General features: G+C 40.3%; 1 protein-coding gene across 2 annotated transcripts in view; it reads left to right on the top strand.

Annotated features, from left to right (window-relative positions):
- Window positions 1–12,457, top strand: part of LOC109567083 (ATP-binding cassette sub-family C member 4-like) — a 206,945-nt gene that overhangs the window by 180,714 nt on the left and 13,774 nt on the right. For both annotated transcript variants that reach the window (XM_070800398.1, XM_070800397.1), the window contains one exon: window positions 10,882–11,016. In XM_070800398.1, coding sequence (XP_070656499.1) covers window positions 10,882–11,016 — 135 coding nt within the window. The remainder of the gene's footprint in view (window positions 1–10,881; window positions 11,017–12,457) is intronic.

The following is a 12,457-nucleotide window of genomic DNA, read 5'->3' on the forward strand; positions in this document are numbered from 1 at the left end:
GCTACAGTGTGGTATAAACTTAATTTCTCTATGCTCTGGGAAACCATAAAATTTATGTGACTCTTTCTTGTGATATTCACTTCACTGTGGTGTTCTTAAACTGAACCCACAATATGTCCGAGTTTCCTTTCCAGAATGCAAGTGATTATCTTTTCCAAAAGCTTTGAGGACATAAGTTAAGTTAATGAACTGTAAAGCCTAATGCTCTAGAGGGCAGGGAGCCAGCCTAGGGGAGTGACTGGGTAAGTGATAGATACTGATGAAGGGCGTAATCAACAGTGTTGTCCCTAGAGTCATATATTGCCAAATGCTTTTGTTGTTGTGCAGTCACTCAGTTGCATCTAACTGCCAGCCCATGGACTGTAGCACGCCAGGCTTCCCTGTGCTTCACTGTCTCCCACAGTTTGCTCTAACTCATGTACATCGAGTCGGTGATGCCATCCAACCATCTCATCCTCTGTCATCCCCTTCTCCTGTTGCCCTCAATCTTTTCCAGCATCAGGGTCTTTTCTAATGAGTCAGCTTTTTGCATCAGGTGGCTAAGCAGTGGAGTTTCAGCTTCAGCATCAGTCCTTCCAATGAATATTCAGGGTTGATTTCCTTTAGGATTGACTGATTGGATCTCCTTGCTGTCCAAGGGACTCTCAAGAGTCTTCTCCAGCACCACGGTTTGAAAGCATCAATTTTTGCACACTCAGTCTTCTTTATGGTCCAACTCTCACATCTGTATATGACTACTGGAAAAACCATAGATTTGACTATACAGACCTTTGTCGGCAAAGTGATGTCTCTGCTTTTGAACACACTGTCTAGATTTGTCATAACTTTTCTTCCAAGGAGCAAGCGTTTCATGGCTGCAAGTCATCATCTGCAGTGATTTTGGAGCCCCAGAATATAAAATCTGTCACTTTTTCCATTGTTTCCCCATCTATTTGCTATGAAGTGATGGGACCAGGTGCCATGATCTTAGTTTTTTGAATGTTGAGTTTTAAGCCAGTTTTTTTCATTTTCTTCTTTTACTTTCATCAAGAGGTTCTTTGGTTCCTCTTTGCTTTCTGCAATTAGGGTGGTATCATCTGCATATCTGAGATTATTGATATTTCTCCCAACAATCTTGATTCTAGCTTGAGCTTCATCCAGCCCAGCATTTCACATGATGTACTCTGCCTATTGGCTAAATAAGCAGGGTGACAATATACAACCTTGAGGTACTCCTTTCCCAATTTGGAACCAGTTTGTTGTTCCATGTCCAGTTCTGACTGTTGCTTCTTGACCTGCATACAGGTTTCTCAGGAGGCAGGTAAGGTATTCTCATTTCTTTAAGAATTTTCCACAGTTTGTTGTGATCCACACAGTCAAAAGCTTTAGTGTAGTCATTGAAGCAGAAGTAGATGTTTTTTTGGAATTCTCTTGCTTTTTCTATGATCTACTGGATATTAGCAATTTGATCTCTGGTTCCTCTGCCTTTTCTAAATCCAGCTTATATATCTTAAATTTCTTGGTTCATGTTGTGTTGAAGCCTAGCTTGGAGGATTTGGGGCATGACCTTGCTGGAATGTTAAATGAGTGCAATTGTGTGGTAGTTTGAACATTCTTTGGCATTCCCCTTCTTTGAAATTGGAATGAAAACTGACCTTTTCCAGTCTGATGGACACTGCCGAGTTGAGACATGAAAATCAAAACTACAGTGAGATCTCGTACCAGTCAGAATGATGATCATCAAAAAATCTACAAATAAATGCTAGAGAGGGTGTAGAGAAAAGGGAGCCCTCCTACGTTGTGGGTAGAATGTAAATTTGTGCAGACACTATTGAAAAACTGGAGGGATTTTCCTGGTGTCCCAGTGGTAAAGAATCTGCCTTCCAATGTAGAGGACTTGGGTTCAATCCCTAGTCAGGGAACTAAAGTCCCACATGCTCCGGGTGACTAAGCCCACATGCCACAACTACTGAGCTCGTGCATCACAATGAAGATCCCTCATGCCACAGCTAAGACCCAGCACGGCAACAAACAAACAAATGAAGAAAAGCTATGAAGGTTCCATAAGAAGCTAAAAACAGCCCCTGTGTGATCCAACAATTCCACTCCTGAGCATATACCCAGAGAAAAACATGGATACCTGCATCCCAGTGATCACCAAAACACTGTTTACAATACTCAAGACATGGAAGCAACCCAAATGTCAATTGACATATGAATGGATAAAGAAGATGTGATACATATATGCAATGGAATATTGTGCTGTGCTGTACTTAGTTGCTCAATTGTATCCGACTCTTTGTGACCTCATGGACGGTAGCCTGCCAGTCTCCTCTATCCATGGGGATTTTCCAGGCAAGAATACAGTAGTGGATTTCCATGCCCTCCTTCAGGGGATTTTTCCCAACCCAGAGATCAAACCCTGGTCTCCCGAATTGCAGCTAGATTCTTTACCGTCTGAGCTACCAGAGAAGCCCACAATGGAATATTACTTAGAGATAAAAAAGAATGAAATGATGCCATTTGCAGCAACATGGATGGACCAGGAGATGATCATATTAAATGAAGTAATTCAGACAGAGAAAAACAAATATCATATGATATCGCTTACATGCAGAATTAAAAAAATAAAATAAAATAAAAAAGTGATACAAATGAACTTATTTACAAAACAGAAACAAACTCACTAACATTGAGACCAGAGACCAAATTTATGGTTACCCAGGGGAATTGTGCAGGGAGGGATAGATTGAGAGTTTGGGACTGACATGCACATACTGCTCTATTTAAAATAGATGGCCAACAAGGACCTCCGGTATAGTATAGGAAACTCTGTTCAATGTTCTATGATGACTTGATTGGGAAAAAATTTTGAAAAAGAATGGAAACATGTATATTGATTCACTTTGCTGTAAACCTGAAACTACCACAACATTGTTAATCAACTATATTCTAATGTAATAAAAAATTAAAAGTAAATATACTCCCATATAAAGTAAAAATTAAAAAAAAGAAAATGAATCAAATTATTTTAAAATAGGTCCATTTAATTTTTATGTCTAAGACAGCTACCTAGATAAACACATCTTCATTGAGCTTATGTAACTGACTGACTTATCTCACTTAATGCATTTGTCCTTAACCAGTGGAGAGTGGCAAATGATTTGAGATTGGCATTCCTGGAGAGTTTCTTGGATCAAGGGATTATCACACTAACTTAAATGTGTGGTTCAATTTAGTTCAACTTGGGTTACAGGAAGAATGGGGAAAGAGAGAGATTATAGGAACATTTTCTTGTAGATATAAAATGTTAAAAATAATTCAAAATTGTACCTATTTTTCTGTACATAAAATTTAGAGTTGCTTTATGTTCATGTGTTCTGAAATACCTAGAATCTTTGACAAAACTGGTAAGCATAGAGGCTACATTGGTAAAATTCCATTCCTGGCCTTTTTTCAGTCTATGTTCCGGTGCAACTCTTGTGGCTCCTGGCATGAGCCTTGACCACACTGCACTCTGTTTCTGTCAGTGCCCCATCCTCTCTGACTACCCCTTTTCTTTTTCTTCGTTTCCAACATTTGACAATAAGATTCAAGCCTTTATCTTCAACACTGGCTTGTTTGTCTTTCATTTTCCCTTTCACGCTCTCTCTTGCCCACAGCCATCAGGCATGTGGTCCTCCATGTCCACATCCCTAATCCTGTCACCCCTGTATCCCACTGCCTCAGCGGCTTCCCTTGCCAGCTATATCCGTTCCCTCCTTGATCTTATCCTACAGTCTTGCCAAATTACACCATTGGGCAGTCACCCTGTCATACCCTGAATTTAGTTTCCCTTGTTTTTAACTTTTAATCAGCATGTATTATGTGCCTGATTCCTGTCATGTACAATGTCAGAGCCCTGAGATGCAAAGTGAACATGGAAAACCATATAAACCTGCTTTGGAGGAGATCCCAAGCTAGCGACCAACCCTCTTGGTCCATTTGGTTGCCTGTGTCTGGAATGACCACTGTCTGCCGACCCACCTCCAATTCTGCATGTTCAAGGCTATTCATTCTTCAAGGCCCAGCTCTGTGCTCTCTGTCGTCCTTGAAGCTTGTCCTCCAAACTTCTGGCCAGAAGTCATCTCTTCTGTTACTCAACTCCTCCTAGTCATTCATTTTTTTTCTTGCATTATAGACACTTAAGGATTTTCTTCTCTCTCTCCTTTCAGTATAGACTCCCTGACATATGTGTTTTCCTGTTCTAGAGCATCGAGTATAGTGCTATCAATACAGTTAAATATGCAGTAAATGTTTGCTGAATAAATTTAGAAACTAATGAAAATTGACTTGTTTCCTCAAATATGTTTTGACTGTGGGCCATTTCATATTTATTGATCATGAAAGTTAAATAAAACTAGCTTTCTTTTTTTTTGTGTGTGTGTGAATATATCCCAGGCACACAGTAAATAATTTGTGCCTGAGTATAATAAAATTACAGTTGAAAAGTAGACAGGATAAATGTTTATGTTTACATGCATATTTTCTTAAATTATAAACAAAGTTAACAGGTATTATCCGTTGGGAAAGATATTTTAGACTATTGAATATTAAACTTCTCATGTCTCTTATTTTACTTATGGTAAATAATTTAACAGTGTCTTTTACTTGTAACTCACATGCAGAGAAAGTAATGAAAGTTCAGTCCTAGATTCAAATCCCAGTTCTACCATCTGCTGATTCTACTGCCTTGGCCAAAGTATTTAACTGCACATCAGTCTTCATCTGTGTCTGGCCGTGAACTTCTTGATAGACTGTCTTGCTCATCTTTGAATCTCCCATTCCTAGAACAGTGCTTTGGTGATAGATATTCAGTGCTTACAGGATGGATGAATGGATAGGGAAGATGGAAGGAAAAAAGGAAGGAATAAATGGAAGAGTGAATTGATGGAAATCATGAACCTTGTTTGTCTACTCTTGAGAGACATTCTGGAGAATTAATAACGCTGATTATAAAGCATATTGCCGGGAGCCGGCGGTGAGGAGCTCCACTCGTGGCAAAGGTCATGAGGAAGGAGGCTCGGCATACCCAAAGGCAGGATCGAGCCTCAGGAGTCCCCCTGGAAATTCTCGAGCATCTACCCCCAAAACCAGAGTCTGCCTACTTTCTGCTTTGTGCTCTCACCTACACCTCTGACTTTTCTGGGGGCTGTCCCCCACTACCTCTCTATGAAAAGAGAATTAACTTACAGCTCCAGTTAATAAAGTTCCTGGATGTGATAGTGTTTCAACCTACACACTCCTTTGGAAGTCCTCTAGCCTGCCTGAATAGGTTTTTCTGGCCACATGTGATTGCTCAGAGCCTCCCAACTGTGAGAGGCATGAGATGTTCTAAACTGTCTAAATACAGATTCCTTTGAGCAGTTAAAAGATAGATTAGAAATTGTATTGGTGAAGGGTTTTTCACTTGTTGGGCCAATGTTTGCTGCTAAGTCTCCATATCCCTTGCCTGCTGTGTCCCTGGCAGTGTATTGATTAATATAATTGGTGTAAGTAGTAGCTTTAATGTTTGTAACCTGGGACCCTTGAGTTAATTCTTTTTATTGTTATAGCCCACCACACCTTTGCCCTGTAGGAATGCAACTTTAATGCTTTTGGAGGGTGGCGCCTGACTAATCACCTTTAGAGAAAAATAAGTTTTCTGAGGAAAGGGTCTTAAAATGTTAACAGGCCTCCTGGCCAGAAGATGATGCAAATCGCCTAAACTTTTGCATATGATAAGTTTGCAGGAAGAAAGCCTGGCTTACTGCATGACTCTACCCCTTCCCCCATTATCCTCTATGCATAACTTAAGGTATAAAAACTACTTTGGAAAACAAAGTGCGGGCCTTGTTCACCGAAACTTGGTCTCCCCATGTCGTTCTTTCTCTCACCTTCTGGCTGAATTATTCAGCCTCTTTTCTCCACTGAATCTCCTCACTGAGCAATCCTTATTTAACCACTCTTTATATCCTTAATTAACATTTAAATAAGCTGTTGTTTCCTGATCGCAGATGCCGTCTCCCCTTCGAATTCCCTGGATCCACCGGGGCTGGACCCCGGCAGCATATGAAACAGTAAATCATCAACTCACAGCTATTTTTATTTTCCATTCCAAATCCAAAGACTGCTATTTTAGTTATGGGATACTTTCATGGATCTGATGGTTACTGTAGCCTTTGTTACACTCCATTTATATGCGAGGGCATCCCATCTCTTAAACCTTGTGAATCTGTCCACTTGAGGCTGTATTCAAAATGCAGTTCACTTTAAGATACTGTATTTTGTTTAATGCCTATTAAAAGAGTATTAATGAAGTGTATTGTATTTGCATTTTTAAGGTGTTTAAAAAGTTAAATTTTAAGTTCTTATAAATTATCAAGCACTGCAACAAACTATCACACTTCTGTCATTCCCCCACCTAAAACTGAGAACTCCCCTTATAAAATATAATGTTAGTAATGTCAACAACAAGAAAATGCACAACGTGAGAATTGTGAGTTGTTTCATCCGGGGCAAAATGAGGACTGTGGCCTAGGAGACAGCATTCCAGATTGCTCTGAGAAACTACTCCAAAGAGTAGAGGGTCAGTGTTAGATGTGATTGTGAAGCGGGGTATGTGCAATCAAGTACACCTTTTGGCAGAGGCTTGTTGCTAATCATTAAGAGCAGATATTGCTGTTAATGATTTTAGTGCTTTTCTAGATATGAGGAGATGCAAGAATTGGGCTAGATATGAGAAGATGCAAGAATCAGGCTCACAAAAATTTTCTCCTAAAAGTATCTAAGTATCTGAAGGCGTATTCTGCCAATTTTTCCCAGGGCACAGAGTGTCTCATTCCGAGTCTCCACCCTGTACTCCTTTTAGGATGTGTTGAAGGTCAGTGGCTGAAGTGGTTTGTGATCTAGTTCTCATAGAAGTGGAAGGCAAGCGCCAATTTTTAGTAGGCACTAATACTGAAATGGCTCAAAGTATTTTGATCCAAATGATCTTTCTACCATTTATATTATTAATCCTATTGTTTTTTGAGAGCAGTAATTTTTTTTTTTTTTTTTTTTGGCTTTGAGTATTTTAGATATTAGCTAATTCTAATAACTACTCATCTCGGTGGCATTTATGTGTTTTAGACAATGTGAGAGAAATTGGAAATTTTACTATTCATTCAAATTTGAATAAAGTAGAAAGTTGGACAAGGAAAAATATTAATATTTTCATTAAAACATATAAATTCTTTATAGTCAGAGAACTCATTTTCACCAACTCTGAAGTGGTGATTTTTAAAAGTTGTTGCTTTTGCAGAATGTAAAGTTGTTCATTGTATGAAGTAATGAACCTTTTGATCTCAGGCGACTCAGCCTGCAGCAGCTTGAAGAAGGATTTTGGTTCCCTGGACAGAGATTGAAGTCAGGCTGAGGCATAGAAAGCTCTGAATCCCAAGCACCAGGCCTCAAGGGCCAGTAGCCAGTGACAAGGCCCTGGACTTCTGACTTTGTATAAGTGAATTTACACAAGCAGATGGACAGTAGTGGAACAAAGTGCTTGGTAGGAGGGAAAATGATAACATGTAGTCACATGGGCAGGCTCAGAAAAAGAGTGGTACACTTGTGATAGGTAAAATCACTTATATGGGGCATTTTTTCTGGATTTCCTTTGGACAATCATCTTGTTTTATCTGACTCGGAGTCTGTACTGGGTTTATCTCAAGGTCCTCCCATGTGTGTGCATACATCCCTTAGGCAAGATGGATCCTGGAGAAGAGGCTTATGGGGAGGTTGACATCATTTACAGTGGGGTAGTGACCCCTCCCTTTTTGACCCCCAAGGAACATTTCTGCACATGTACAGGTAGGAAGGTCTCCCTGACCTTGAGAATGAGAAAATGTGGCCTGTTTGTCTTTTATCTGGGCAGAGCTCAGCTTCTCCTCCCTCCTGCTATTGTCTTCTTGGAGTATCTGTCCAGAGAGGATAAACTCCAGCTGGGAAGCCTGGGGCCCATCTGTCTGCTTCCCCAATTTCATATTTATTTACTTAGTCTTTGGCATGAGATAGACCTGTGTTTTAAAATTGTGTGTGTGTTTTTTTTTTTTTTTTTCTTCTCCAATGTCAAGGGGAGTAGTTATATGTTCTATGTTTAAGTAAAATTGCACATTAAGGGCATCTAAATTGGCATGCCAAATTATAGGACATTTTAATAATTAGGTGGATGTGACAGATTCAATTATTCTTCAGCTCTTTTGAGAAAGATGCCTTTAGCAGTGATGCACAGTAGTTAAAAAAAGGTTACTGGGAAAATGGCCTTTATGAGACTTAATGAACAATTCCCACTAAATGACATAGGATGGATTAAGTACAATACCTAGATGTGAAACACAACCTGTGTCTTGCTTAGAGTTTCAGGGTATTTTCTTAAGATACATTTACTCTAGTAGTGGTAGTGGTAGTAGTCACTCAGTCATGCCCGATTCTTTGCAACCACATGGACTGTAGCTCACCAGGTTCCTCTGTCCATGGGATTTCTCCAGGCAAGAATACTGGAGTGGGTAGGCATTCTCTTCTCTGGGGGATCTTCCCAACCCAGGGATGGAACCTGGGTCTCCTACATTGGAAGCATTTTCTTTACTGTCTAAGCTACCAGGAAACCACTTCATGTCAAAACTGTTTTCCTGGGTACATCATTTAGGCCAATTGTTTCAGACTCTTCCTTCCCTCTGAAACTATTAAGCAAAGCCACCAACAGACAGAAAGGCAGAGTTAAGAGCCCCCTCCTCTCCCTTTCAGCATCCAATTAGTGGACATATTAATGAGCAATAAAGTGGCTGAAAAGTAGGCAGTTGGAAAAAGGAAAGAAGCAAGGAAAGATAATTTGTGACAAAAGAGATTTAGAGCCTCAGCAATTCAGACTGGGCTTCCCTGTGTGCTATGCCAGGCTGTGATCACTGGAATTTGGAGCCCAATTTCTTTCTTGCTTCTTTAGTCTTATCCAATGAGAAAACTGGATTTCTACAAATTTATTCTATGCTAAGCAGCTCTGCTAAATCTGCTTAAGTAGGAGCTCTTTTTGCCAGCCTTTCACTCGCAGAATAATAAACTACAACAACAGCCAAATTCAAGAAGCATCTTAACCTCTCTGACAAGAGATTCAGTGCTCTTTTCAGTTCAGTTCAGTCAGACTCTTTGCGATACCATGGACTACAGCACGCAGGCCTCCCTGTCCATCACCAGCTCCCGGAGTTTACTCAAATTCTTGTCCATTGAGTCAGTGATGCCATCCAACCATCCCATCCTCTGTCATCCCCTTCTAATTCCACGTTCAATCTTTCCCAGCATCAGGGTCTTTTCAAATGAGTCAGTTCTTTGCATCAGATAGCCGAAGTTCAACTTCAGCATCAGTCCTTCCAATGAATATTCAGGGCTTATTTCCTTTAGGTTGGACTTGTTGGAGCTCCTTGCAGTCCCAAGGGACTCTCAAAAGTCTCCTCCAACACCACAGTTCAAAAGCATCGATTCTTCGGCGCTCAGCCTTCTTTATAGTCCAACTCTCACATCCATACATGACTACTGGGAAAACAGTATCTTTGACTAGATGGACCTTTGTTGCAAAGTAATGTCTCTGCTTTTAAATATGCTGTCAAGATTGGCCATAACTTTTCTTCCAAGGAGCAAGTGTCTTTTAATTTCATGGCTGCAGTCACCATCTGCAGTGATTTTGGAGCCCCCCAAAATTAAGTCTGTCACAGTTTCCATTGTTTCCCCATCTATTTGCCATGAAGTGATGGGACCAGATGCTATGATCTTAGTTTTATGCATGTTGGGTTTTAAGCCAACTTTTTCACTCTTCTCATTCACTTTCATCAAGAAGTTCTTTAGGTCTTCACTTACTGCCATAAGGGTGGTGTCATCTGCATATCTGAGGTTATTGATATTTCTCCCAGCAATCTTGACAACAGCTTGTGCTTCATCCATCCCAGCATTTCTCGTGATGTATACTGCATATAAGTTAAATAAGCAGAGGCCGCTCGCCTTCTGAGATGATCCACACTCTGTCCCTTGAGTGTGTTTCTGCTATAGCCACTCTTGCCTTTTGAGATGGCCTGCAGTCTGTCTATAGAATCTGTACGTGTGTGTTCAGTCACTCAGTCATGTCCAACTCTTTGTGACCCCAAGGACTGTGGCCTGCCAGGCTCCTCTGTCCATGGGATTTTCCAGGCAAGAATACTGGAGTGGGTTGTCATTTCCTTCTCCAGGGAAACAAAACATAGTAATAGCTAAATCAGTGAATTCTTTGAAAATGAGGACTCAATTAAATTTAGCTGAAATAGAAGAATCAGTCATGAAAACACTGTAAGAAGGTAGTTTTCCTAAGATTTTGTGATTCTTGCTACAGTAAGGTGAAGAAGAAATCTGGGGACCAATATTCTAGAACATATTCTTAAGGCTTCCATACCATATAAGTACTGAGAGTGAAGTTTTTGACTAATAACTGTTTTACTGGAACACATTCTTATCAAGTATACAACAGAGATACAATAGAATATTTATCTCTCTAAATAAATCCACTTCTTCACTATCACTTTGTCTCTCACTGAATTCTTTCTGAGCTGAGACATAAAGCACCTGAACTTCAGTACGTCCAGACACCAGGTGAGTGATTCTAATTAAAATACTGTGGGTTCAAGTCTGAATCGGAGGTTGCACAGTTTCATTAGGATTTTGCCTGGTAAAACAAGTTAATCAAACCATTTACACACGACAAGGCCTACCACCTAAATAGATTCTCTCCATTTTTCTCCTCCTGTCCCTTTCTAAAATATTGTCTGAGTTACATTATGTTACTGGGATACATTGCATGCTGCTAATGGGTTTCTTTCTGCTGATTAACAGGTTTTGGATTCAGGGACAAGGAAAGAATACAGTCCACCACATGATTTGCTGCAAAACAGTAAGAGCCTATTTTACAAGATGGTGCAACAACTGGGTGGGGCTGAGGCCACTGCCCTCACTGAAAGAGCCAAACAGGTGAGGCTGCTGCAGGGAGTTGTAATTGAAGTTTGTCTCCAGGGTTCACACTCTTCACCTGATCTCCAACAGGCATCTGGTAACAAGCACTCTGTGCCCTTTTCAATCAGAAGCCTCTGGAGACTAAGCGTCATGACTGAGTCTTAATAATACTTTGCAGGCTGAATGCAGGTCTGCTGAGAATCTGCAGCAGTGCTGGGTGTGGGGTCAGAATGTGTGCAGTCATGTGTGCATGAGAGCTTTTGTATTGCAGAGTCCAGGTGGTTGAACTCTGGCTTTAGATTCTAACAGAGCATAGAACACTCTGCAGATCCTTTACATTTCATTCTGACAGGTGCTCAGTACATTTTTTCAAATTTAAATTTATTTTTAATTGGATGATAATTGCTTTACAATATTGTGTTGATTACTGCTGTATATCAACATGAATCAGGCATGGTATGCATATGTGCCCTCTCTCTTGAGTCTCCCTCCCACAACATTCCATCCTGCTAAGTTGTCACAGAGCAGCGGATCTGAGCTCCCTGCATGATACTGCAAATTTCCACTGGCTATGTCTGCATCTCCATTGCTGCTCTGCAGATAGGTTTATCAATACCATCTTTCTAGAGTCCATATATATGCACTAATATATATTTGTTTTTCTCTTTCTGACTTACTTCACTCTGTTTAATATGTTCTTGGTTCATCCACCTCATTAGAACTGAGTCAAATGCATTCCTTTTTATGGCTGAGTGATATTGTGTATTACTCACACATCATGAGAGTACATCATGAGAAACACTGGGCTGGAAGAAGCACAAACTGGAATCAAGATTGTCGGGAGAAATATCAATAACCTCAGATATACAAATGACACCACCCTTATGGCAGAAAGTGAAGAGGAACTAAAAAGCCTCTTGATGAAAGTGAAAGAGGAGAGTGATAATGTTGGCTTAAAGCTCAACATTCAGAAAACGAAGATCATGGCATCTGGTCCCATCACTTCATGGCAAATAGATGGGGAAACAGTGGAAACAGTGTCAGACTTATTTTTTGGGGCTCCAAAATCACTGAAGATGGTGATTGCAGCCATGAAATTAAAAGACACTTACTCCTTGAAAGGAAAGTTATGACCAATCTAGACAGCATATTAAAAGCAGAGACGTTACTTTGTCAACAAAGTTCCATCTAGTCAAGTCTATGGTTTTTCCAGTAGTCATGTATGGATGTGAGAGTTGGACTGTGAAGAAAGCTGAGTGCTGAAGAATTGATGCTTTTGAACTGTGATGTTGGAGAAGACTCTTGAGAGTCCCTTGGACTGCAAGGAGATCCAACCAGGCCATCCTAAAGGAGATCAGTCCTGGGTGTTCATTGGAAGGACTGATGTTTAAGTTGAAACTCCAATACTTTGGCCACCTCATGCAAAGAGTTGACTCCTTGGAAAAGACCCTGATGCTGG

Source organism: Bos indicus, chromosome 12 (assembly GCF_029378745.1).
Source record: "Bos indicus isolate NIAB-ARS_2022 breed Sahiwal x Tharparkar chromosome 12, NIAB-ARS_B.indTharparkar_mat_pri_1.0, whole genome shotgun sequence".
Lineage (NCBI taxonomy): Eukaryota > Metazoa > Chordata > Mammalia > Artiodactyla > Bovidae > Bos > Bos indicus.